The 27,456-nt window shown below is 43.5% G+C and overlaps 1 protein-coding gene across 3 annotated transcripts in view; it reads left to right on the top strand.

The window, feature by feature from the left end:
• The window catches only part of LOC124041640 (rho GTPase-activating protein 12-like), a 144,832-nt gene that overhangs the window by 45,107 nt on the left and 72,269 nt on the right, over window positions 1-27,456 (top strand). For all 3 annotated transcript variants that reach the window (XM_046359453.1, XM_046359452.1, XM_046359454.1), the window contains exon 2: window positions 2,283-3,064. In XM_046359453.1, coding sequence (XP_046215409.1) covers window positions 2,354-3,064 — 711 coding nt within the window. In that variant the 5' untranslated portion in view covers window positions 2,283-2,353. The remainder of the gene's footprint in view (window positions 1-2,282; window positions 3,065-27,456) is intronic.

The raw sequence follows: 27,456 nt of genomic DNA, 5'->3' as shown, positions 1-27,456 counted from the left end.
ACCCACTGTGCTGTCAGACTCTGCATGCTAATGGGGCTGACATCACTGGTCCAAATGTCAGTTGTGAAGCTAATAGCAGTAAGCAAGTAGCTCATAGATGTGCGTTTCAACAATACTGTGTAACTCCGATAGGGAAACATCTGAAAAATACCACCTACTTAGTAGTCTGTGCCGGGGCTCGACCAGTCGGCGAAACCCAACATCATCCGCGGCAGAGACTGGTTGCTTGTCAAAGGCAATGAATTCCATTATCTTGGCGTTAATGGATTTCGCCTTTGAGTTGTCTCGCTGAAATGTTCTTACCCTTTCAAATGACTGCTCAACTTGAACTTGTTTTAGTTGTTGAAAGTGTGCACTTCGTATTTTTCTGCTTATGTTCTGTGGAGCTCTGTATTTTTTTTGTGGCGTCATTACGTCATCTACCTACATTATATAGGTATGCACGTCAGCTTTAACATCGGTTTTGCACATCAGCACCAAATTTGACATCGGTCCCATGCTGATGTTGGCATTTTTAGCTAATATCGACCGATTCCGATATGCTTGCCGATTTTATATCATGCGATCCCTAGTTGAGATGTGTCTGTTACTTGAACTCTGACGCATTTATTTGGGCTGCAATCTGAGGTGCAGTTAACTCTAATGAACTTACCCTCTGCAGCAGAGGTAACTCTGTCTTCCTTTCCTTTTGTCTTTTACCGAATAGAGTTATCTTCTGTATACCACTCCCACCTTGTAACAACACAACTGATTGGCTCAAATGCATTAAGGAAAGAAATTTCACAAATTAACTTTTAATAAGGCATACCTGTTAATTGAAATGCATTCCAGGCGACTACCTCATTAAGCTGGTTGAGAGTGTGCAAAGCTGTCATCAAAGCAAAGGGTGGCTACTTTCAAGAATCTCAAGTATAAAATATATTTTGATTTGTTTAACACTTTTTTTTTGGTTACTACATGATTCCATGTGTTATTTAATAGTGTTGTCTTCACTATTATACTACAATGAAGAAAATGGAATGAGTATGTGTGTCAACTTTTATCATTTGTATCATTTTTGCACATCGATTCTTGGAGTCAAAGTATAGATATAATATTGCGATATGGAACGATCAACCCCCCCACCCCAGCACTACTAGCTAGTGAATTTAGCAAAATGGCATTTAGCTAGCCAACTATCCAATTAGAGTTAGCGATTAGCATTGTTAGGCAAACGGCAACTTCCTTTAGTGTTTTGCAGAGTTCAAGAAACACAAACTAATAATAGCCTAGAATAGAAACATCTGGATTCATATTTAGAAGCAATGTGGAAAGCAGCATCTTTCTTGTTTTAGAAGAATCTGTTGTGAATGATTTGACAGCATGCTGAGAGAATGGAGGAACTGTCTGCTGGCTGCTTGAGTGACAGGTTTGGTGTCTGTGTGTGGCCCGGCAACTGGATGCAAGCAGGAGTGGGAGGGAGGGTACTCTGTACTCGGTGATCATTAGTAACATTTTATCTAGGCGATTTTCTACATTTATTCCAGGTTGCACAGAAAAATATGAGAGCATATGCAACCTTTTTGGTTACATTTAGAGCCCTGGTCTAATCCAGAGGTATACAAACCCAATTAATATCCTTCAATTCATAAAATGTCCATCAGTTATCAAACTGAAAAGAAACCAATAAATACATTTACTCAAAACAAAACAAAATTATGATAATTGTCCCATACAATAATCTGTACTTTTTAAAAGTTTTTGTTCAAATGTATTTTTTATTTTTGGCAACCCCATTGTAGTTCCCCGGCGACCCCACTAGGGGGGTTGCAGCCCCTACTTTGAATGTCACTGCTCTGATCTTATCTACCACTCAGGCTAGGAGCAGCACAACTCTCAATGTACTACACCATAGACCCTTGTGTATGGGGTTACTGAATCAGTCTTCTCTTCAGGCTATGCTCCTGAGTCCCAGTCCCTCACACTGTGTGTTTGTGTAATCTTATCTACCTGTCAGGCAGCTTCTTAGGCTAGGAGCACAACTCGTACTGAGTTTACATAGACTTGGGGAAAGTCTTCAGTCTATGCTCACCTCATCCCATCCATCCATTCTATATAGTGTGTGTCTGTCTAAACGAAGGATGCAAGACCAGAAATCTTGGCGTTAGACAATTCCAGATCTCTTGCTGATTTCCCTCCTGATTCCAGGAATGTTTTAACAGCATTTTCAACCCTTGTCTGTATGTGTACTAATGTTATCATAACATAGGCCTAATCTCTCTCCCCTGTTTCCTCCTCCCCAGTTACACAGTGGGACATGCAGAGCCAGGCTGTGTCCCTGTGGTGGTAAGGTCCAGACAGCATTTTCACGGTCATGGCGTCAGATCGAGAAGGGCGTGGGTGTGAGCTGCCCATTGCCCCAGGCCAGGTGTACATTGAGGTGGAGTATGATTATGAGTACAAGGCCAAGGAGCGCCAGATCTCCATCCGCCAGGGAGAGTGCTACATGCTGGTGAAGAAGACCAACGAGGACTGGTGGCAAGTCAAGAAAGAGGAGGGGACCAAGGCGTTTTACATACCAGCGCAGTATGTCAGAGAGGTCCGCAAGGCCCTCATGCCCCCTCCCAAGCCTCTGCACCTGGGGCATCATGGTGGGGGGAGCGGGGGAAACTCGGTCTTGGTCAAGGCAAGCATCTCTAACGAGAACCTGAACTTGACCAGTTTCAGCCGGCCCTCTCCCTCGTCACCTTCCCCCTCCTCATTGTCGGGGGCTGCCCTCACCCCTCCGAGCCAGCGCAGGGACAGGGACGCCAACCAGAATCCTGGTAGAGACCCTGGCAGGCTCACAAACCATGACAGGGCCCTGGCAGACATTATAAAGAACAACCACACCCACCCTCACAGCCATGCTGCTGGACGAGGATGTAACACGCTGCCCCGTGCCGATGCCTCTTCCCCTGAGCTCCGCAGGGTGCCCCTGAATGTGGAGATGCCCCCAGGGCACTGTGACTCAGAGGGTTCGGAGAGACGCAACGACTCGGAGTCTGGAGACGAGATGAGCAGCAGCTCTACTGAGCACCTGCAGGTAAGAATGGAAATATCTTAATTTCTCTAAAGTTTTAGATGGAAGCTGGTGATTTTCATTATGGGGTTTTTACTTCTCCAAAGCTGACTGTATGAAATGTTTTCTTGCTTTTCGTGCACCGAAGGTGTAAATCTTACCGTGAAATGCTTACGTACAATCCCTTAACCAACGATGCAATTCAAGAAATAGAGTAAAAAAATATGGACTAAATAAACGAAAGTATAAAATAAAAAGTAACACAATTAAATTACATAACAATAACGAGGCTATATATAGGTGGTACCGAGTCGATGTGCGGGAGTACAGGTTAGTTGAGGTAGTTTGTACATGTAGTTTTGGGTAAAGTGACTATGCATAGATAATAAACAGCGAGAAGCAGCAGTGTAAAAACAAAGAGGGGGGGGGGGGGTCATTGTAAGTAGTCTTGGTGGCCTTTTGATTCATTGTTCAGCAGTCCTATAGCTTGGGGGTAGAAGCTGTTAATGAGCCTTTTGGACCTAGACTTGGCGCTCCGGTACCACTTAACATGCGGTAGCAGAGAGAACAGTCTATGACTTGGATGACTGGAGTCTTTTACAATATTTGGGTCCTTCCTCTGAACCCGCCAAGTATATAGGTCCTGGATGGCAGGAAGCTTGGCCCCAGTGATGTATTGGACCATAAAGCCCTACCCTCTGTAGCGCTTTATGGTCAGATGCCGAGCAGTTGCCATACCAGGCTGTGATGCAACCTGTCAGGATGCTCTCGATGGTGCAGCTGTATAATTATTCAAGTATATGGAGACCCATGCCAATATTTTTGTCTGTCTCCTGAGGGGGAAAATGTGTTGTCATGCCCTCTTCATGACCGTCTTGGTGTGTTTGGACCATGATAGTTTGTTGGTGATGTAGACACCAAGGAACTTGAAACTCTCGACACGCTCCACTACAGCATCGTCAATGTTAATGTGGGCCCTCCTTTCCCTGTAGTCCACGATCATCTCCTTTGTCTTGCTCATATTGAGGGAGAGGACAGGCCATCACACTGCCAGGTCTCTGACCTCCTCCCTATAGGCTGTCTCCTCGTTGCCAGTGAACAGACCTACCACTTTTGTTATGTCTACAAACTTGTTGGAGTTGTGCTTGGCCATGCAGTTGTGGGTGAACAGGGAGTACAGGAGGGGACTAAGCACGCACCCCCGAAGGGCCCTGGTGTTGAGGATCAGCATAGCAGATGTGTTGTTTCCTACCCTTACCACCTGGGGGTGTCTGTCAGGAAGTCCAGGATCCAGTTGCAGAGGAAAATGTCTAGTCCCAGGGTCCTTAGCTTTGTGGGCACTATGGTGTTGAACAATGAGCTGTAAACAGTATTCTCACATAGGTGTTCCTTTTGTCCAATTGGGAAAGGGCAGAGTGCGATTGAGATTGCGTCATCTGTGGATCTGTTGGGCGGTGTGCGAATTGTAGTGGGTCTAGGGTTTCCGGGATGATGGTGTTGATGTGAGCATGCAAGCACCTGTGCTCCAATAGCCTCCTAAGTTCTTGGAGTCCCATGCAGGAAAAGCTAGAGTAGAACAGCTTGATGGACGATATATTTTTTATAGTATTTCTTATACCAATAGACTATTCAAAGAGGGACGCAAGCTCTTGTTTGCTGAATGTTAAATACAGCCAATATAATTCACTGGTAGTTTGAAAGAACAGTGAACGCACAATGGCGGTAGGCTATAGCAGTTATTAATTCAGACCCATAACCATTGAGATGGTGTTAGGCTATAGCAGTTATTAATTCAGACCCATAACCATTCAGATGGTGGTAGGCTATAGCAGTTATTAATTCAGACCCATAGCCATTCAGATGGTGCTAGGCTATAGCAGTTATTAATTCAGACCCATAACCATTCAGATGGTGGTAGGCTATAGCAGTTATTAATTCAGACCCATAACCATTCAGATGGTGGTAGGCTATAGCAGTTATTAATTCAGACCCATAACCATTCAGATGGTGCTAGGCTATAGCAGTTATTAATTCAGACCCATAACCATTCAGATGGTGCTAGGCTATAGCAGTTATTAATTCAGACCCATAACCATTCAGATGGTGGTAGGCTATAGCAGTTATTAATTCAGACCCATAACCATTCAGATGGTGGTAGGCTATAGCAGTTATTAATTCAGACCCATAACCATTCAGATGGTGCTAGGCTATAGCAGTTATTAATTCAGACCCATAACCATTCAGATGGTGGTAGGCTATAGCAGTTATCAATGCAGACCCATAACCATTCAATCTTCGTGTAGAGAAGCGAAAGCCTTATTCTACTAATTCTAGTCATATACAGTGCATTAGGAAAGTATTGCCATTTTCCACATGTTATGGTACAGCCTTATTCCCCTCATCAATCTACATACTGTATAATATCCCATAATGACAAAGCAAAAACAGGTTTTTAGGTAAAAAAAAAAAATGAAAAATCACATTCACATAAGTAGTTAGACCCTTTGCTTAGTACTTTGTTGAAGCACCTTTGGAAGTGATTATAGCCTGGCACAGCTTGGCACACCTGTATTTGGGTAGTTTCTTCTCTGCAGATCCTCTCAAGCTCTGTCAAGTTGGATGGGGAGCGCTGCTGCACAGCTATTTTCAGGTCTCTCCGGAGATGTTCGATCGGGTTCAGGTACGGGCTCTGGCTGGGCCACTCAAGGACATTCAGAGACTTATCCCGAAGCCACTCCTGCGTTGTCTTGGCTGTGTGCTTAGGGTCGTTGTCCTGTTGGAAGGTGAACCTTCACCCCAGTCTGAGGTCCTGAGCGCTCTGGAGTAGGTTTTCATCAAGTATCTCTCTGTACTTTGTTCCGTTCATCTTTCCCTCGATCCTGACTAGTCTCCCAGTCCCTTCCACTGAGGAGTGGCTTCCTTTTGGCCACTCTACCATAAAGGCCTGATTGGTGGTGCTGCAGAGATGGTTGTCTTTCTGGAAGGTTCTCTCATCTCCACTAGAGGTTGACCGATTAATCGGCATGGTCGATTAATTAGGGCCGATTTTCAAGTTTTCATAACAATCGGGAATCTGTATTTTTGGACACCGATTTGCCATTTTTTTATTTTTTATTTAACATATATATATATATACAGATTTTTTTACACCTTTATTTAACCAGGCAAGTCAGTTAACACATTCTTATTTTCAATGAAGGCCTAGGAACGGTGGGTTAACTGTCTTGTTCAGGAGCAGAACGACAGATTTTTACCTTGTCAGCTCGGGGATTCGTTTTTGCAACCTTCCGGTTACTAGTCCGACGCTCTAACCACCTGCCTTACATTGCCTTACATAGAAAATTCTGTCACTTCTCTTGTGTTCCGTGCAAGCCAGGGTATATGCTGCAGTTTGGGCCGCCTGGCTCATAGCGAACTGTGTGAAGTCCATTTATTCCTAACAAAGGCCATAATTAATTTGCCAGAATTGTATATAATTATGACATAACATGGAAGGTTGTACAATTTAACAGCAATATTTAGACTTAGGGATGCCAAATACATATGACTGATGCATATGAGGCGGAACAGTTGAAACTGGAGCAGCAGCATGGCCAGGTGGACTGGGGACAGCAAGGAGTCATCATGTCAGGTAGTCCTGGGGCATGGTCCTAGGGCTCAGGTCCTCCGAGAGAGAGAGAGGAGATAATTAGAGAACGCACACTTAGATTCACACAGGACACCGAATAGGACTGGAGAAGTACTCCAGATATAACAAACTGACCCTAGACCCCCGACACATAAACTACTGCAGCAATACTGGAGGCTGAGACAGGAGGGGTCAGGAGACACTGTGGCCCCATCCGAGGACACCCCCGGACAGGGCCAAACAGGAAGGATATAACCCCACCCACTTTGCCAAAGCACAGCCCCCACACCACCACTGATGCATTCTGTTCATGTAGGGCTGTGACAGTAATTGGAAATACATATGACTGATGCATTCTGTTCATGTAGGGCTGTGACGGTAATTGGAAATAGATATCACTGATGCATTCTGTTCATGTAGGGCTGTGACAGTAATTGGAAATAGATATCACTGATGCATTCTGTTCATGTAGGGCTGTGACAGTAATTGGAAATACATATCACTGATGCATTCTGTTCATGTAGGGCTGTGAAGGTAATTGGAAATACATATCACTGATGCCAATTTGTAAGTCGCTCTGGATAAGAGCGTCTGCTAAATGACTTAAATGTAATGTAAATGATGCATTCTGTTCATGTAGGGCTGTGAAGGTAATTGGAAATACATATCACTGATGCATTCTGTTCATGTAGGGCTGTGAAGGTAATTGATTCATCCTGTAACTGACTGTGTGGATGAAGACCATTGTGAAATAAAATAACCATCCAAACTGCTTGGTTGTTGTAGCCTATCCTTCTCATTTACCTTTTAATTTTGTCAATTTAATTCCATCTTAAATTGATCTCCTAACTTGTTTGCCATGGCACCGACACAGCCTTTGATTACTTGTGACTGTTTGGCTGACAACAACAACAACATACAAGTTCAACTCTCGTGAAAAGCTTGAGCAATTATTAGTAAAAAGAAATGTTTAACTGTCAATTGTTCAAAGTAGTCATTGTGTATAAAGTTGTATGGTTTGTTAAACTTTGAAATCAATGGTTTTTGTTTGGTATGCATTTAAAGTGAAAAATCAGTTTTAGCGTAATTCCTTTACTGTGGAATTACTCATAGCGAGAGAGCTGTGTGTGTGTGTCTCCCAACAGTGGGATAATTCTCTTATCGGCTATATTTGAGGAGAAACTGACCCAGTTTCCACTGTGTCTGCGTCCTAAATGATACCCAATCTTATATAGTGCACTATATTTGACCAGGACCCATAGGGGGTCTGTAGTGCATTATATAGGGGATAAGGTGCCATTTGGGACGCAACCTGTGTGTCCCTCGTCCTTTTCCTTTGGCAGTCACTCTCTCTCTCTCCCTCTTTTGCATCCCATTTCACTGCACAGCAGGGAGAGGACTGAGGAGCTTACAATTTTCTTAGAATTCATCACTGTATTCAGGAAATCTCTCTAGATTCATCATGAAGTAGCGACATGCACTTACGATTCTGAAAAGCCTGTGTTGAACTCATCCCTAGAATGAGTTCGCGGTTGCTCTATCCATATGCCCCTTTTAGTACACTGACATCACGCACGGATGCACACGACTTTTGGATCCAGAAGGAAAGTTATCAACATCTCTGTCCATTCTCTGAGTCGATATTCACGTCATAAGAAGGAATTCCCCTCAACCACCCCCCAAATTGGGGAGAAAAAAAAAAATTCTTTCCCAATGACTCCCATTCTAAAATAGCCAACGTTGTTGTACATTTTTGGTTATACAGAAATAACAGAAAATGGAGAAGAGCTGCTGCTGTTCAATGTAAAGTGCATTCGGAAAGTATTCAGACCCCTTCACTTTTTCCACATTTTGATACGTTAGTCTTATTATAACATTTATTTCATAAATGTTTTCCTCAGCAATCTACACACAATACCCCTTAATGACAAAGTGAAAACAGGTTTTTTGAATGTTTTGCAAATGTATTGCAACTGAAAAAAACGATGCCTTATTTACATAAGTATTCAGACCCTTTACTCAGTACTTTGTTGAAGCTCCTTTGGGAGCGACTCTACAGCCTCAAGTTTTCTTGGGTATGAAGTAGTGAGAACTTTTGGGAGCAGGCAATGTTGAAGTTTTATCTTAAGACATGTATCTTTCTTAAATGTTGTTTTATTATTGACCAAAACAAGCAGACAACAAGAAAATTGAGTTACATTTTTGTTGAGAGCCAATTGGATAACCTAGGTAACCACAGGTTGTTATTACCCACAGCCATGACGTTCTGTCTAATACCGACTGGGACTATTCAGCAGATTTACATAAGTTCATTACTTCTCAAAACAACTTTTTGAGGTTCTCATACGCGAACAATGTTGTGTTGGGTATTGCTTGAAAAGTCGCTAAGATTAAAATGATTTGTGATCTTTGCAAAATACCTATTTTAGATCTAGCAGCTGTTAGCTAGAATTTGGGGTGGCATTTTGGAAATTGGCTGCCGCACTCCGGCCCCCATGATCGGCTCCTACACCGCTGGCGATGCCCCCAGCTCAAAGCCATTGTTGCAGCTCCTGCCCCCACCCCATTCCCGCTTCTCCCGAAGTTCACTCCCACTATCCTTGGTAGCTGTGGTGATATATGTTTTGACGTGATTATCCAATTGTGAAACATTCATCAAAATTAATCTGCCAATTAAACTTGCATTGGTTTTTTAAAATGTTTGTGTGTGTTGAAGACAATTAGTGATTAAGGCAGTAGCCTAACCTAGCCTGATAACATTAGCTAGCTACTAGTGGAAATCATTTCAGCTAAAAGTAAGCTACAGAGATTTGCAACAAAATTTGCTACCATGTCTAAGAGATCAGGAAGCGAAAATATATACAGTTGAAGTCGGAAGTTTACATACACCTTAGCCAAATACATTTAAACTCACTTTTTCACAATTCCTGACATTTAATCCTAGTAAAAATTCCCTGTCTTAGGTCAGTCAGGATCACCACTTTATTTTAATAATGTGAAATGTCAGAATAATAGTAGAGTGATTTTTCCACACACTTTCATCACATTCCCAGTGGGTCAGAAGTTTACATATACTCAATTAGTATTTGGTAGCATTGCCTTTAAATGGTTTGACTTGGGTCAAAAGTTTCAGTTCAGCCTTCTCACAATCTGTTGGGTGAATTTTGGCCCATACCTCCTGCCAGAGCTGGTGTAACTGAGTCAGGTTTGTAGGCCTCCTTGCTCACACACAATTTTTCAGTTCTGCCCACAAATGTTCTATGGGATTGAGGTCAGGGCTTTGTGATGGCCACTCCAATACCTTGACTTTGTTTTCCTTAAGCCATTTTGCCACAACGTTGGAAGTATGCTTGGGGTCAATGTCCATTTGGAAGACCCATTTGCAATCAAGCTTCAACTGATGTCTTGAGATGTTTCTTCAATACATCCACATAATTTTTGATCCTCATGATGCCATCTATTTTGTGAAGTGCACCAGTCCCTCCTGCAGCAAAGCACCCCCACAAGATGATGCTGCCACCTCAATGCTTCCCGGTTGGAATGGTGTTCTTCGGCTTGTAAGCCTCCCCCATTTTCCTCCAAATATAAAGTGGATCATTATGGTCAAACAGTTCTATTTTTGTTTCATCAAACCAGAGGACATTTCTCCAAAAAGTATGATCTTTGTCCCCATATGCAGTTGCAAACCGTAGTCTGGCTTTTTATGGCGGTTTTCGAGCAGTGGCTTCTTCCTTGCTGAGTGGCCGTTCAGGTTGTTGATATAGGACTCGTTTTACTGTGGATATAGATCCCTTTGTACCTGTTTCCCCCAGCACCTTCACAAGGACATTTGCTGCTGTTCTGGGATTGATTTGAACTTTTAACAGAAGTATGTTCATCTCTAGGAGACAGAACGCGTCTCCTTCCTGAGCGGTATGACGGCTGCGTTATTTGTACAGATGAACGTTGTACCTTCAGGCTTTTGGAAATTGCACCCAAGGATGAATTGAGGTCATCAATTATTTCTGATTTATTTTGGTTTTCCCATGATGTTAAGCAAAGAGGCACTGCGTTTGAAGGTAGGCCTTGAAATACATCCACAGGTACACCTCCAATTGACTGAAATGATGTCAATTAGCCTATCAGAAGCTTCTAAAGCCATTACATCATTTTCTGGATTTTTCCAAGCTGTTTAAAGCACAGCCAACTTAGTGTATCTGAACTTCTGACCCACTGGAATTGTGATACAGTGAAATAATATGTGTATACAATTGATGGAAAAATTACTTGTGTCATGCACGAAGTAGATGTCCTAACCGACTTGCGAAAACTATAGTTTGTTAACAAGAAATTTGTGGAGTGGTTGAAAAACAAGTGTTAATGATTCCAACCTAAGTTTATGTAAATGTCTGACTTCAACTGTGTATATTATATATTTATTAAAGTCATTAGAAAGAGGCACAATCTTTAAGCCAAAGAGATTTGCTGCTGAAATGTATCAGCATGCTGCAATGTCCATCAACTGGTGTGGAGACCAAAAAGCCTCCAAGGACGGGCCGTTCATTCACTGAGACGGACGTGCCCCTGTTCACTGGTTCTAGCAGCGAAGAGGGCAAATCGGAGGAGTCCGAGCCACTCACTTCCACCGATGATGACAGCTCTCTGGGTGGACAAGAAAAGGTGGTCACACCAGACCTAGCCAAACCTCCAAACAATGCCAGCGGAGACCCTACTATCTGGGACCTGGACTCAGATTCGTCGCTCCACGTCCCCGATGACAGTGGTGCCCCTGCTAAATCTGACTCCCAGACATTAAAAAATCTCGGTGAGTGGCCAAAAGATATGAATGGATCTTTACAGGATATGTTAATGCAGGCTGGGCCATATCAGGATAAAGTGGGGAATTTCCCAAGAGATGAGGGGCAACGATGGCTCACTCCAATAGGAGGATGGTGAACGGGGAGAGAGTGGAGAGACCATGGCTCACTACAATAGGAGGATGGTGAACGGGGAGGGAGTGGAGAGACCATGGCTCACTACAATAGGAGGATGGTGAACAGGAAGAGAGTGGAGAAACCATGGCTTGTTTATTCCAAGCAAAACGATGCAGCCTTCTATTTTTATGGTAAACTTTTTTCACATGAGGACAAATCTGAGATGATCAGGGATGGAACCAGACTGGAATAACCTGTAAAAGTCGCATGATCGCCTAGATAGTTTCCAGAGGTGGAAGGAGCTGGAGATCAGGCTGGTGTCCATGCAAACTACCGATGCCCATGCCCAATGGGCCAAATAGTTACATTTTTATCTCATCAGACCACAGAATATTTTTGCCTTATGCTCTGAGTCTTTCACATTTGTTTTTGCAAACTCCAGGAGTGCTGTCATGTGCCTTTTTGCTCAGGAGTGGCTTCCGTCTAGTCACTCTCCCATAAAGCCCAGATTGGTGAACAGCTGTAGTGACTGTTGTCCTTCTGGCAGGTTCTCCCATCTCAGCCAATGAACACTGCAGTTCTGTCAGAGTGGTCATTGGGTTCTTGGTCACCTCCCTAACCAAGGTCCTTCTTGCCCGGTTGCTCAGTTTGATCGGACAGCCAGCTCAAGGCAGAGTCTGGGTAGTTACAGATTTGTTCAATTTCCCAATGATGGAGACCACTGTGCTCTTGGAAACTTTCAACACTCTAGAAATTGTTTTATATCCTTCCCCAGATATACGCCTCAGCACAATTCTATCTCTGAGATCTACAGACAGTTCTTTGGACTTCATGGTATGGTTTCTGCTCTGACATGCACTGTCAACTGTGGGACCTTGTGTTCCTTTCTAAATTATGTCCAAACAAGTTAATTGGCCACAGGTCGACTCCAATCAAGTTGTAGTGACATATCAAGGGTGATCAAAAGATATTGGATGCCACTGAGCTCAATTCAATCATAGCAAAGGGGTGTGAATACTTATGTAAATTAGGTATTTCTGTATTTAATTTTCAATGCATTTGCAAAATGTTCTATAAACATATTTTCACATTGACATCATGGGGTATTGCGTGTAGATTGGTGAGAGAAAATATTTAATCCATTTTAAATTCAGGCTATAACACAACAAAATGTGGAATAAGTCAAGGGTTATGAATACTTTCCAAAGACATACATAATTTGCACACACCCACACAATGAAGTCAGCTCAGACCTATCCAGCTCAGAGAGGCCCAGCTCCTGAGCTGGATTCCCTTGATACTTAAGAAGATTGTCCAAACCATACATTAACACCTCCTCCCCCTCTTCTCTATCCTCTTTCAACCTGCTTGTTATTCTTTCAACCTGCTTGTTATTAACAAGCCAGTGAGTCAGCAAAAGACCTCCTCTCCCTCACTCTCTTCCTCCTCTCTGAGATGCACAAAGAACAATATTTGTCTAATCACAAAGAGAGGACAAGTGCCCGGTCTGTTTTTTTCTCTTTCACATCACTCTCCTTCCTCTACCCTTGCTGGCAACTGTAATCAACTTTTTAATCAATTCTCTCTCTCTGTGTAGCATCGACTGTCCTCATGAGGGATAAGCACACAAACACACACACACTGAACCCCTCAGAGGGAGCCAGATATGTGTGAGAGAGATTGGCCAGCTGCAGTCAGGTTGTTAATTCTCGTTTTAATAGGTTTATTTTGACACATTGTGGCAGGGCAGGGTGCCATATATATATTTTTTAGAGGGGACATAGTGGGGACAGGGTTTTGTTCTGGTCTGGGCTGCAATTCTTGTGTCGCTATGCCACGTCCACAGATGTTAGTTTCTTCTTCCTGACCAATCTTGAAGAGTGGATTCCGATTGTTTTGATCATGTGGATTGGGATATGTTCGGGGTAGCTTTGGAGAATATTATTGACGTGTACACCGAGACGGTTACTGAGTTTATCAAGAAGTGTATAGGAGATGTTTTACCCACTGTGACTATTAAAATCTACCCTAACCAGAAACCGTGGATAGATGGCAGCATTCGCGCTAAACTGAAAGCCCAAACCACCGCATTTAAAGGTGGCAAGGTGACTGGGAATATGGCAGAATACAAACAGTGTAGTTATTCCCTCTGTAAGGCAATCAAACAGAATAAACGTCAGTATAGAGACAAAGGGGAGTCTCAATTCAATGGCTCAGAGACAAGACATATGTGGCAGGGTCTACAGACAATGTTAAGGACATGTACGCCTTGCTCTCAGACAAGCAAAACACCTTCCTTGTACGCTTTGAGGATAACACCGTGCCAGCTACCACGGACTGTGGGCTCTCCTTCTCCACGTGAGTTAGACATTTAAGTGTGTTAACCCTCACAGGGCTGCCGGCCCAGACGGCATCTCTAGCTGCGTCCTCAGAGCTTGCGCAGACCAGATGGCTGGTGTGTTTACAGACCTATTTAATCTCTCCCTATCCCAGTCTGCTGTCCCCACATGCTTCAAGAGGGCCATCTTTGTCCCTGTTCCCAAGATTGCAAAGGTAACTGAACTAAATGACTATTGCCCCCGTAGCACTCACTTCTATCATCATGAAGTGCTTTGAGAGACTAATCAAGGATCATTTCACCTTCACCTGACCTGTCACCCTAGACCCACTCCAAATTGCGTACTGCCCCAATAGGTCCACAGGCGATACAATCGCCATCACACTGCACATGGCCCTATCCCATCTGGACAAGAGGAATTACCTATGTAAGAATGCTGTTCATTGACTATAGCTCAGCATTCAACACCATGGGCCTGCCCCAGGTAGTGAAGGTAGGAAACAACACCTCCACTTCGCTGATCCTCAACACAGGGGCACCACAAGGGTGCATGCTCAGCCCCCTCCTGTACTCCCTGTTCACCCATGACTATGTGGCCATGGATGCCTCCAAGTCAATCATCAAGTTTGCAGGCGACACATCAGTAGTAGGCTTGATTGCCAACAACGACGAGACAACCTACAGGGAGGAGGTGACGTCTCTGGGAGTGTGGAGTCAGGAAAATAACCTCTCACTCAATGTCGAAAAAACAAGGGACTCGATTGTGGATTTTAGGAAACAGCAGTGAGAGGATCTGCAGAGAAGAATGGGAGAAACTCCCCAAATACAGGTGTGCCAAGCTTGTAGCGTCATACCCAAGAAGACTCTAGGCTGAAACCGCTGCTTAAGGTGCTTCAACAAAGTGCTGAGTAAAGGGTCTGAATACTAATGTAAATGATATTTCTATTTCAGAATAAGGCTGTAGCGTAACCAAATGTGGAAAAAATCTAGGGGTCTGAATACTATTCCGGATGCACTGTAAATTTGAGGGTCTGCAAGTCAGCAATTTGAGTCCATTGTACAATTACACACATTTTTGCCTAGGTAGACAGACCCATTACTCCATTTACACCAGGCTGCAGTCAATGAGCTTTCTATTGGGATTGGTGGGGGATAGATTTTATTTTCACAAGGTTTTCTATAACTACTTTTCCAAGTTTGGTTATAAAAAGCAAAGTATGTCATAAGGTATGGTCGTCGGAGTGTAATCTGAAACCACAGTGCTTGGAGCATGGACAAAGTCTCATTTACACCAGCTGGGACACCCAATAAAGGGAGACCTTCACCTACATCCTGTGTGACCTGTCCATAGACCTCGTTTTTCCATTCCAACCTTACTGGTTTCTTCTGGGCCTCTACTCCGGGCCTGTGGTGGTCCTGTTGGCTGAGGATGGTCCCTGGATCCTTCTAGGTCATTATGGGCCAGCAGGAGGCAGATGACGGTCCCCACTATTGCGGTGAGACCAATCCAGAAGCAGGTCCTTTCATCCTTTCCATTCTGATTTACTGGTTTTGGCCGCTTCCTGCAGTGGGACGCCTGTATCCATGTATCTTGTTCTGCTACCTTGACAACAGAGGATGTGGTCAGGAGAACCTGGTATGGTCCCTTCCACCAGGGGTCTTTCCAACTTTTTCTTCGAAGATCCTTGACCACAATGAAATCTCCTGGTTTCAGGTTGTGATGAGCAACACCTGCAAGGTTCGGCAGAGAAGCTTTCACCCGGGGGAAGAGCTACACAATAAGCCCCCTGAAGGGTTAAGCTATTTTGGTGGGAAGGGAGTGTTAGTCATTCTCATGAGGCATCTAATTAGTACCTCGTATGGGGAGAGACCAGTCACAGTGTGAGACCTACCTCTCATGCTTGTTAGTGCCATCGGGAGTGCTCTTACCTAGGAATGATCTCTCGCAGGAGAGTTTTGGACACAGTACATGCTGTGGCTCTTCGACACGGAAACGCCTCGACCCACTTGGAAAACATATCAACAATAAACAAACAATATTTGTTTCCTTCAAATGAGGTTAATTCAACGAAGTCCATCAAATGTTAAAGTCCTTCTGGCCTAGGGTGGGATGTGGGGTTATAGAAATACCACGTCCTACATTGTCAGTCATACAAAAAACACATTTTTGACAAAAAATATCAGCAAGCACAGTAAATCCCACAGTTATCCAATATTTATTTACAGGATCTACCATCCTTCCTTTAGACACATGGTCTTGACTGTGTGACAACTTTGCAAGGAATTGGAAAGTACAACGGGGCATGGCTGATCTGCTCAAATCATCCAGTCCACATTTGTTTCTCTGATGCATCAGCCATTGCCTGCAAAGCAACAATATCATTAACAGAGAAAGGGTTAGTGGAAACAGGAACTGCTGATATCTGTAAAAGGGGGGAAACAGAAACCTACTGTTCTTCCAGTGCCCTAAAATCATGCAACATTCCAAAAGCATACCCACTATCAGTGTAAACGTTCACTGATTTATCCTTTGCCAATGTGCATGCTCGTGTTAAGCCAAAAGTTATGCTGCTTGTGCAGACAGGTGTTGTGGGAGACGGGCACTTTCCACAGGAAAGGATCACCCTTGTCATTCCGCTGTGCGGAAGATGCGGAGTCTTAGCCTGTGTAATAATTGTGTGCACTGCATGGGGCACATGTACAATCAATTCGGTTGCTACAATATCAGAACATGCCAACACCGCCTCAGTAGTAGCAGCCGCCACAGAGCGGAGACAGGAAACCATACCTCTTATCACTGTATCCACATGCTAAGGGTAATACCCCACTGGCCTATACCCTACCCCATGATACAGTGTCAGCACTGCTGACAGGAAACCATGATTTTAAGAAATGAACAGATTAAATGTTTTGGTGTGGTCAGGCAAACCCAGGCAGTGTGTTGACGTCAATGCCTGCTTAAGTTTAACCAAAGCAGCCTCAGGTGACCATTCCACCACACCAGGCAATTCTGTCTTTGCGTCTATGGAAAAATCTTGCAGAGATTGCACTGTTTCCGTATAATCCTTAAACCATGGCCTGCAGTACCCCCCTACTCCTAATAGACATCATGTGTTGTTTTGTGATGGGTTTTGGCAATGCCTTTATTGCTTCTGATCTGTGTTTTGAGAGGGCGTGACCCTCCGAAGTAATGTCATAACCCAAATATTTAACTAAAATCCTACACAGCTGCATTTTTGTTGCAGGAATTAAATTCCTCTGTTTTAACACCCAGTTAAAATTAAAAACTCTGTCAATTAATAAGGATTTGTATGACCCTTATTTGATCAAAATGGACAGAGCCCAGTCTTAAAGTCAAACAGCAGCTTTTATTCACGAGAGTACTGCTCCTTACACATTTTACCACAGGTTATAAACTTCAAATGACGTCATTAGTTTCAGTACCAACCCGTGCCATCTCCGTTCTAGTACAAAGGCTGTATGGTTCTCACATCGTCTCTCCCTATTAAGATAATATACGACCGAGCCAAGGACATGCTTGTGAAGATGAGCCTTCTAGCCAGACTGGCGATATAGTTCATTCATTTCTACCAAGGAACAGACAGTCATTGTTCTAATTCTTAATTATATTTACACACATTATATTCAGTACTAGGATTAAAAAGAAAATTCATACATATACAGTAACATAATAGTATTCTGATTAGTCAGTCCTGATTGAAATGTATACATAATTAGTCATCATTGATAAAAATTCCCTTAACAATTTTGGAGAAGAAACTTTATGGCCATTTTCTGCAAGGAAGATCAACAGCGCTTTCGTGCCCTCATTACAGGCTTTCACAGTGAGGGAGCAGACCAATAGTTCATCTACATACCTGATAACCGTACTTCCTGATGGAGGCATAAAACTCTCCAGGTTTCTAGCCAATTCCTGAGCAAAGATGGCCGGTGACTCGACATACCCCTGGGGCATGACTGTCCATGTCCATTTTTTGCAGAGGAACATGAAAGGGAACCAATCTTGCAATTCCTTAGCTACTGGAATGCTGAATAATGCATTCGCCAAATCAATCACTGAAAAACAATAGCTACCTGATGGAACTTGATAGAGAATGGTCACCTTTTATTAGGCACAAGTGGTGCTCGAGCATATACAGTGCATTCGGACAGTATTCAGACCCCTTCACTTTGTCCACATTTTATGACATTACAGCCTTATTCTAAAATTGATTAAATTGTTTCCCCCCTCATAAATCTACACACAATACCCCAAAATGACATAGTGAAAACAGGTTTTTAGAATTTTTTTCAAATGTATAAAAAAAACTGGAAATAAGACATTTACATAAGAATTCAGACCCTTTAGTCAGTACTTTGTTGAAGCACCTTTTGAGAGTGATTACATACTAAATACTTCTTGGGTATGACTCTACTTGCATGGCACACCTGTATTTGGGGAGTTTCTCACATTTCTTCTCTTCAGATCCTCTCAAGCTCCGTCAGGTTGGCTGGGGAGTGTCACTGCACAGTATTTTCAGGTCTCTCCAGAGATGTTCGATCGGGTTCAAGGCCGGGCTCTCAAGGACATTCAGAGACTTGTCCTGACGCAACTCCTGCGTTGTCTTGGCTGTGTGCTTAGTCATTCTGTTGGAAGGTGAACATTCACCCCCAATCTGTGGTCCACAATGGAGCAGGTTTTTATCAAGGATCTCTCTGTACTTTGCTCTGTTCATCTTTCCCTCCATCCTGACTAGTCTCCCAGTCCCTGCTGCTGAAAAATATACCAAATGGCATGATGCTGCAAACACCATGTTTCACCGTAGGGATGGTATTGGCCAGGTGATGAGTGGTGCCTGGTTTCTTCCAGACGTGACACTTGGCATTCAGGTTTCATCAGACCAGAGAATCTTGTGTTTCATGGTCTGAGAGTCCAAGCTGAGGAGTGGCTTCCATCTGGCCACTTTACCATAAAGGCCTGATTGGTGGAGTGCTGCAGAGATGGTTGTCCTTCAAGAAGGTTCTCCCATCTCCACAGAGGAACTCCGGAGCTCTTTCAGAATGACTATTGGGTTCTTGGTCACCTCCATGACCAAGGACCTTCTTCCCTGATTGCTCAGTTTGGCCTAGTGGCCAGCTCTGAGGGGGGCTTGGTGGTTCTAAACTTATTCCATTTAAGAATGATGAAGGTCCACTGTATTCTTGGGGACCTTTTAATGCTACAGAATTATTTTGGTACCCTTCCCCAGATCGGGATATGTAAAGGGATCAATAGATGGGATACCTGATGCACCAAGAGTTTGCATTGTTCATTTTGAGGTTAAAAGTTTCAGGGCTGATTTCTTAAGGACAGAGACTGCTGCATCAGTGTCTACTAGGAATATATATATATATATATTCTCCCAGTATCTCAATATCAATTAGTGTATTTTTTGTTCAGAGAGTAGTTTGTTGTAACATCTGTAGGGGTGTTTCCTCTTCTTCATCGTCTGTTTCCGCCTCATCCTATTGTTTCTGCCTCATCCAAAAGGGTCATTTACCCTCAGGTTTCTGGGGGTCCATTCCACTCCTCTCGGTCTTCATTTTCTTGGCAGTCTTTGATGAAATGTCCTGGTTTACCACAGTTATAACACTTTGAATATTTTCTTTCCGGGAGTCCAGAGTTCCCACATATCCCCCCATCTTCTTCCTCAATCTCTACCTCTTTATAGACCTCTTCCTTGACCTCAGCCTCTGCTGTAGAACATCAGCAGAGCCGTTTGCAATTTAGCTCTTGGAACTGTGGTTGGGGCTGCAGTGAAGGCTGTGCCATCGATTGGGCTGTTGGAAATGCTGGATACAGACTGTTCTCTTTTTTTCTTTGCTCGTGTTCTTCTCTCACTTTCTTCTGTTTCCTTTGTCTACTTCCGTCATCATTAATCCTTTCACTGTGCTGCCCTTCAATAAGTCTGCTTCTCTTTTCCTTTTTTGAAAATCACCCCATTTAACTTTTATTTTCTTGTGTATCTTCTCTGCCTCTTTTCTCTGGCTTCTTCAAGTTTCTCTGTACTGACAGTCCCATTTTAAAGGGAATTCTCCATTTGTCCATTTAACTGTTTGGTCTAACACCCCGTTTCCAAATTTCTGATTTTTGTCAGGGCCCCGAGGTTCAGGGCAACCTGTATTTTCGTTCCTACTACGACACATCCCCATTCTCTCTTGTTGTTCCCGATCTTGAAACAGGCACACTTTAACTATAATCTGCAGTACTGTTGTTGTAAAATACAGTCGTATCTCCCTAAAAAACTGCATTATTGTTCCAATTCAATTTTGTCTTACTTTTATAATACAGGAGTTAAGATATAAATTCCTCACAATTTCTTCCTTCACACCAATATTCTAATCATACCACCTATTCAGTAATAGTAATCTCTCCTTTCGTATCTTCACACAGAATCCTGACATGAAGTCCACACATAATTTGTTAGGCATTCACTTCCACACCACCAGCAACGATCGGCACAGCGCAGGCCACCTAGGAGGTAGCAATGATCATGTTCTTACTCAAGCTTTTGAATGGTCCTGTCAGTGCCTCACTACCTGTAAATCAGATGGCCGGTGGTGGTGGACAGAACCCCACATAACGTTATCAATCGAGGTCCACACAGAACATAGTGCAGTTCACAGAAATTACACACACACACACCCTTCACACACAATCCCTCCACAGAACATTCGTTCAGTTCACACACAACTTTCAAAGGTATTTTTTCAGACACGCACACACCATGCACACACACTCAAGACACACTTTCCCGCTTCTTGTTGCATCTTTACGAAGTTCCAGTGAAAGCACACTTTGCGATTATGTTAGGTCAGCTCCTAGCCACAGAAACCCATACAGCCATTTTCCAACCAAGAAGAAAGAGTGTCACAAAAGTCAGAAATAGCATTAAAATTAATCACTTACCTTTGATCTTCATCTGATGGCACTCCCAGGTCTCCAAATGTTAGTTTTGTTCGATAAAGTTAATCTTTATGTCCAAATACCTCTGTTTTGTTGGTGCGTTTAGTTCAGAAATCCAAAGGCACAACGCGCGCTCTCAAAACCAAGACGAAAAGTGAAAGTACAATAAAAAATAGTAGAAACACGTCAAACGATGTTTAAAATCAAGCCTCAGGTTGTTTTTGTCATAAATAATAAATAATATTTCAACCGGACAAAAGCTTCGTCAATGGAAAAGGTAAACAAGAAAGCCCTCCCGATCACGTGCTTGGTTCATGGATGGAAATTTCCACTGTTCTCTCATTGAAAGCGGTGTATCTCCCTCATTTTTCAGAGTAAAAGCTTGAAACAATGCCTAAAGACTGGTCACATGTTGAGGAAGCCATAGAGATCGTGAACTGGGTCTTAAGTCTTTGTATGGTGGATAGACTTTCCATGGAAAAACAGCCTTTCAAAATAATAGTACTTCCTGGTTGGATATTCCTCGTATTTTCGCCTGCCATATCAGTTCTGTTATACTCACAGACATTATCTTAACAGGTTTGGAAACTTTAGTGTTTTCTATCCACATCTACTAATTATATGCATATCCTAGCTTATGGGCCTGAGTAGCAGGCAGTTTAATTTGGGCACGCTTTTCATCCAAAATTCCAAATGCTGCCCCCTGCCCTAGTGAAGTTAAATTGACTTACTGAAATCAGTTGAGTTGTCCTTCTAGGTTTTGTGGATGTTGTATTTCCTCCCGGATGCGTCCCACAGTGGAGGTCTGGTCAGGGTGGGTCCTCGTCTTCTTTGGCGAGAGGGGAATTTCCGTCTTTGGTCTTCTGAAGAATACGCCACCAGTGTTTGCTCTCAGACCTTCAATGATGGATCATGTCGAGAAGATCAAATATCCTGTTTCGTGACGCCAGAATTGTTGCCGACCACTGAGGACTCAAATTAAAAGTAAATGAAGCAATCTTATCACAGCCGGAGAGGTTCACTAACTCAATACAAGCCTGATGAAAATGCAGTCCCTTTATACTGCTACACAAACAAATCATAAGCATGGTTGGTTCCTGCATGAGATTGACTGATAGCACACCAGGCTTCTTACCTTGAAAATGAGATACTCCTTATAGTTCCCAGAGCAATGTTTTGGGCATACTGCCAAATTGCTTATCAGTGATATTGTGGATTCCTCCTTCGTACAATCAGTCACTCGCATGAACCCAACCAAGTTGGTTTAGAGAGAAGCAGCATTGTGCTAAAAATATGTTCGTACACACAATGAAATATCCATCACATTACATCATGCAACTCTTATGTTTGGGTTTCTAAGACATTCCCAGGGTTATAGGCCTATCACCACGAAATAAATCATTTATATTATTGTGATGGTGTAGACTATATTAAATGCATTTATGAAATTTTTGAAATGTCGATGTTCCAAAGGCGTGCATCAACAGCTTGTTATGTGCGGAAGCCTGGAGATGCTAAATATGTTTCTCTTCATTAATGATGAACTACCGTGAGACAGGCATTCATTTGCATGACAATTACCGGCTGACAAAATGTCATTATCACCGCAGCCCTATCCTAAATCAGCACTACAACTCTGCGACGCTGAATAAATACAGCACAACCCCTGCGCTCTGTTGTACTACAGTGTACTGTAGTAGTGCGTAATGTTGAATGTCACAATCTAGACCTAATGTAGAGGTGGGACTGAGCCTTTTCCCTCTGCGCCTGTTGTAGTGTTCTGTGTTCTTGCTGGGAGCGACCCTGGCACTCAGCCCACTCCTGTGTTGTGTTTGCTCACTCGCTTTCTCTTGCTCTCTCTCGCTCTCACTCTCCCCCTTCAGTCTCTTGTGTAAGAGACCAAAGGGTAGGGTAAGCTTAGTAGAGGAGGCTCAGGGGCTTAGCTACATCCCAATGATCTGTAAAATGATCACAAATGTAAAAACATTGGATTGGTGTAGGCATAGGCTAGCTGGAGTTTGAATATACCAGTCACTTCCTTTCAAATCAATGAAGGAAAGTAAACAAGTGATCATGGGGACTCACCCAGTGTCCTGCATTCCTTCCTTCACTCGCTCTGTTTATCGCTGTCTCTAGCTCCCTCTCCCACTCTCTCTCTGCCCCCCCCCCTCCACCCACATCTGTCCCTCTCTTTTTTAAATCTTCTGCCCCTCTGTTCTGGCTCTCTTCCAACAGCTCTGTTTTAGATGGGGCGGAAATCGATAGATACATATCGCAATATTTTTGAATTATATTATATGGATATTTGACTCAGTATATGTTTTTCGCTACTGTAGGCACCGTTAGGTAGTGCTAGTCGTCTGTACCTGCGCCAACATTTTTCATCCCTATAGCTTGTTTTCCATCTTCTTTGTAATTAGTGAGCCGGCATGTTTTCAGCACTTTTATTTCCCCGACTGATCAAAATGTGTTTTCTCTTTCTCTCTCGTCTCTCTGCAGCAGACATATAGTGAACAATATGTTTGGAACATCAGATCTAAGTGTTGAATCGTAATACATATTGTATCAGCACCTAAGTATAGTGATAATATCGTATCGTGAGGTCCCTGGCAATTCCCAGCCCAAGCTTTTTTTAATCCCACTGTGAGCTTGAATCGGAAATCTGCGGGTGCGTGTGTGTGCATTAGATTGTACGGGATGGGGGGAGTTGTAACGGATGGGACGGGCTGTGCTGAGTGGTATTGCATGTGGATTGGTTGGAGCACGGTGCCAGCAGCAGCAGCGGAGAGAGAGAGCGAGAAACTGGCTGTTAAACCAGCCAGAGACAGTAGTGTCACTGAGCTTGGCATGCGTGCTTTCTGTTTTATGTAAGTGTATTGGTCTGTGTGTAGCTGGCAGTGTCCTTCCCTAGCACAGGCAGCAGTGTCAATCTAGTGTGCCTCCATGATAGTCAGTCGGTGAGTGAGTAGAAAGAGAGAGAGAGAGAGAGGGGCTGCATTTTTTGTCTCTTCACTGCCCCTGCACCAGCACCACAGGATAGAACACTGAGGATCAAACACCGCATCAATAGGGACGCCATGTACCCAACCGACGAGACTGTTACGGTAAGACCACTGGTTACACACACACACACAGGTTATGTTCTTCTATCCTTATGGGGACCTACAATGACTTACCATTCAAACTCCTGTTTTCCCTAACCCTGATTGTAACCCTAAACCTATCCCCTAAGTTTAAAATAACCTTTATCCTCATGGGGACGTGGTACCACGAGGGAGAATTTTCCTTGTTTTACTATCCTTGTGGGGACTTCGGGGAATTTTATGTCCCCACCAAAGATGGAACACACACACACACACACCAAACAGGAACAACACACAGGACTTACAGTAGTTTGTCTTTCGAGTGATCTGTTTTTAACTCTTTTGTTTGGACTGAGTATAATTAACATATTACCTCTGCTTGCAAACCAAATCACCCTCTGGGGACAGTCAAGTTGTATTAATTGGCTCAAAAGCACAATACAATTGACAAAACATACCACAGAGAGGCGCACATTAAACTGACATACCAGAAAATGATGTCAAGTTCATTTCTCAACTCTTAATATTTTGCTAATTACACTCATTGAAGATAATTACACTCACTGGAGTATCTGACATATAGTTTAAAAAAGCACCCTCAAGAACCAGTTCCACTGGCTGCTGGTAAGCTTTCTTGACTTGGACAGTCATTTCTGCCAACACATGGCTAACCTTTGTTTAGCCAGCTGAACAGCTGCTACTACTGAAAATGTAGCTAATAGGCTATGTTAGAGTTTACACTTCCAATTATAATGTGGATGTCAAAATTATGAAAAGCGATCAACCTAGTCTATTCATTATGAAATGCTGCTTACTTGTCTTTGCCATTTATCATTCACCTGACGCTATGACAAGTATTGCTAACAGAAACTCAGTTTAAAAAATAGTCCTCTCACTGTCAACTGCGTTATTTTCAGCAAACTTAACATGTGTACATATTTGTATGAACATAACAAGATTCAACAACTGAGACATAAACTGAACAAGTTCCACAGACATGTGACTAACAAATGTAATAATGCGGGGTCAAAATCAAAAGTGACTGTCAGTATCTGGTGTGGCCACCAGCTGCATTAAGTACTGCAGTGCATCTTCTCCTCATGGACTGCACCAGATTTGTCAGTTCTTGCTGATAAATGTTACCCCACTCTTCCACCAAGGCACCTGCAAGTTCCCGGACATTTCTGGGGGGAATGGCCCTAGCCCTCACCCTCCGATCCAACAGGTCCCAGACGTGGTCAATGGATTCGAGATCCGGGCTCTTCACTGGCCATGGAAGAACACTGACAGTCCTGTCTTGCTGGAAATCACACACAGAATGAGCAGTATGGCTGGTGGCATTGTCATGCTGGAGGGTCATGTCAGGATGAGCCTGCAGGAAGGGTACCACATGAGGGAGGAGGATGTCTTCCCTGGAACGCACAGCATTGAGATTGCCTGCAATGACAACAGGCTCAGTCCGATGATGCTGTGACGAACTGTCCCAGACCATGACCCTGCACCTCCAAATCGATCCTGCTCCAGAGTACAGGCCTCTGTGTAACACTCATTTTTTTGGCGATAAACGCGAATCCGACCATCACCCCTGGTGAGACAAAACCGCGACTCGTCAAGTGCAGAGCACTTTTTGCCAGTCCTGTCTGGTCCAGCAAAGGTGGGTTTGTGTCCATAGGCAACGTTGTTGCTAGGTGATGTCTGGTGAGGACCTGCCTTACAACAGGCCTACAAGCCCTCAGTCCAGCCTCTCTCTGTCTGAGCACTGATGGAGGGATTGTGCGTTCCTGGTGTAACTCGGGGCAGTTGTTGTTGCCATCCTGTACCTGACCCGCAGGTGTGATATTCAGATGTTCCCATCCTGTGCAGGTGTTGTTACACGTGTCCGCTGTCCGTCCTGTCTCCCTGGAGTGCTGTCTTAGGCTTCTCACCGTACGGACATTGCAATTTATTGCCCTGGCCACATCTGCAGTCTTCATGTCTCCTTGCAGCATGCCTAAGGCATGTTCACACAGATGAGCAGGGTCCCTGGGAATCTTTCTTTTGGTGTTTTTCAGAGTCGGTAGAAAGGCCTCTTCAGGATCCTAAGTTTTCATAAATGTGACTTTAATTGCCTACTGCCTGTAAGCTGTTAGTGTCTTAAAGATCGTTCCACAGGTGCGTGTTCATTAATTGTTTACTGTTCATTGAACAAGCATGGGAAACAGTGTTTAAACCCTTTACAATGAAGATCTGTGAAGTTATTTGGATTTTTTACGAATTATCTTTGAAAGACAGGGTCCTGAAAAAGGGACGTGTCTTTGCGTTTAGGATGGGGGTCCCTGGGTCACTGGTTTGCCTGGGCAAGAATAGGTTAAAGACCCCTGTTTTATCAGATGCTCTTATCCAGAGCGACTTTAAGTCAGTGCATTCCGCTAATTTTAGTAGGTTACGTCATCACAAAGCAAACCGATGCACAACAAGCCGCTGATGGCAGCTGGGGATTTCAAATGAAAATATACTGTCTCTGCACTGTGAGCACTAGGCCATTACCTTTATTGGCCCGCAGTATTTTATTATACTTCATTTGTGACATAAAATACCACATTATTAGTAGTGCTACACATGCATGCATGCATTGCACACACACAATGCTATGCACAAATGCATTGCACACACACACACACACACACACACACACACACACACACACACACACACACACACACACACACACACACACACACACACACACACACACAGTTGATGTGGCTGCTTTGCGTTTGAGTAGGGCTTAAACCCATCCAGGTACCACAGGCTGGTCCTTTTGTTTAATTGTTTATTCTTTAACATCCCAATCACAGGCTGCCCATAGAATTTCTTGAAAGAGGACAATTTTCTTACAAGATCTGCTGCAAATCAATAAGCAGTGACTAAGTGGGCGCTTGAGATTCATGGTTTGATCTGGTCTTGATAGGGATGATTGCATGGCATGCCGCGGGGTGGTGACTAAGCTAAGAGGGTGTGTGTGCAAAGCGCATGCCATATTACATAAGCGTCCCGGGACGAATTGAGGCTATGTAACATTTGTTTGGACAGCTGGCTGATGAGAATAACCTGGGGGGGGGAGGGGGGTAATAATAATGTGTTCTGGACAGAATATTTTGTAATATTGCTTTGTAGATTTTAATGTTATTGTTGCACAGGAAAGGGGAGAGAGAGAGAATCACACATTTCACCGCAGCTGATATGATGCAGCTCTGTGTTTTATTGTCTGCGACTGGCTGTCCTTTGTTGTGTGTCCAGTATTTTGTTGGTGCTGTAAGTATTAGCTGGTGATAAACAAATGTCCCCTTTGCAGACTGTTAGTGCCATCTTGGGATGATTTCATGAATTTATCATTGGTTGACTGGTTCCATAAATGCTGCCAGCTCAGGAATCGGTACGAACCCAAACAATCATATCGTTTGGGATCTACACACCTCCTGTTTTCAAGGAAGAACGAGCCTAACCAAATCAATCCTTGAGCAGTGCT

This window comes from Oncorhynchus gorbuscha, linkage group LG08 (genome assembly GCF_021184085.1).
Source record: "Oncorhynchus gorbuscha isolate QuinsamMale2020 ecotype Even-year linkage group LG08, OgorEven_v1.0, whole genome shotgun sequence".
In the NCBI taxonomy this organism is placed as follows: domain Eukaryota; kingdom Metazoa; phylum Chordata; class Actinopteri; order Salmoniformes; family Salmonidae; genus Oncorhynchus; species Oncorhynchus gorbuscha.
The sequence above is the reverse complement of the archived record's forward strand: the minus strand, read 5'-3'. Positions and strand labels throughout refer to the sequence as shown.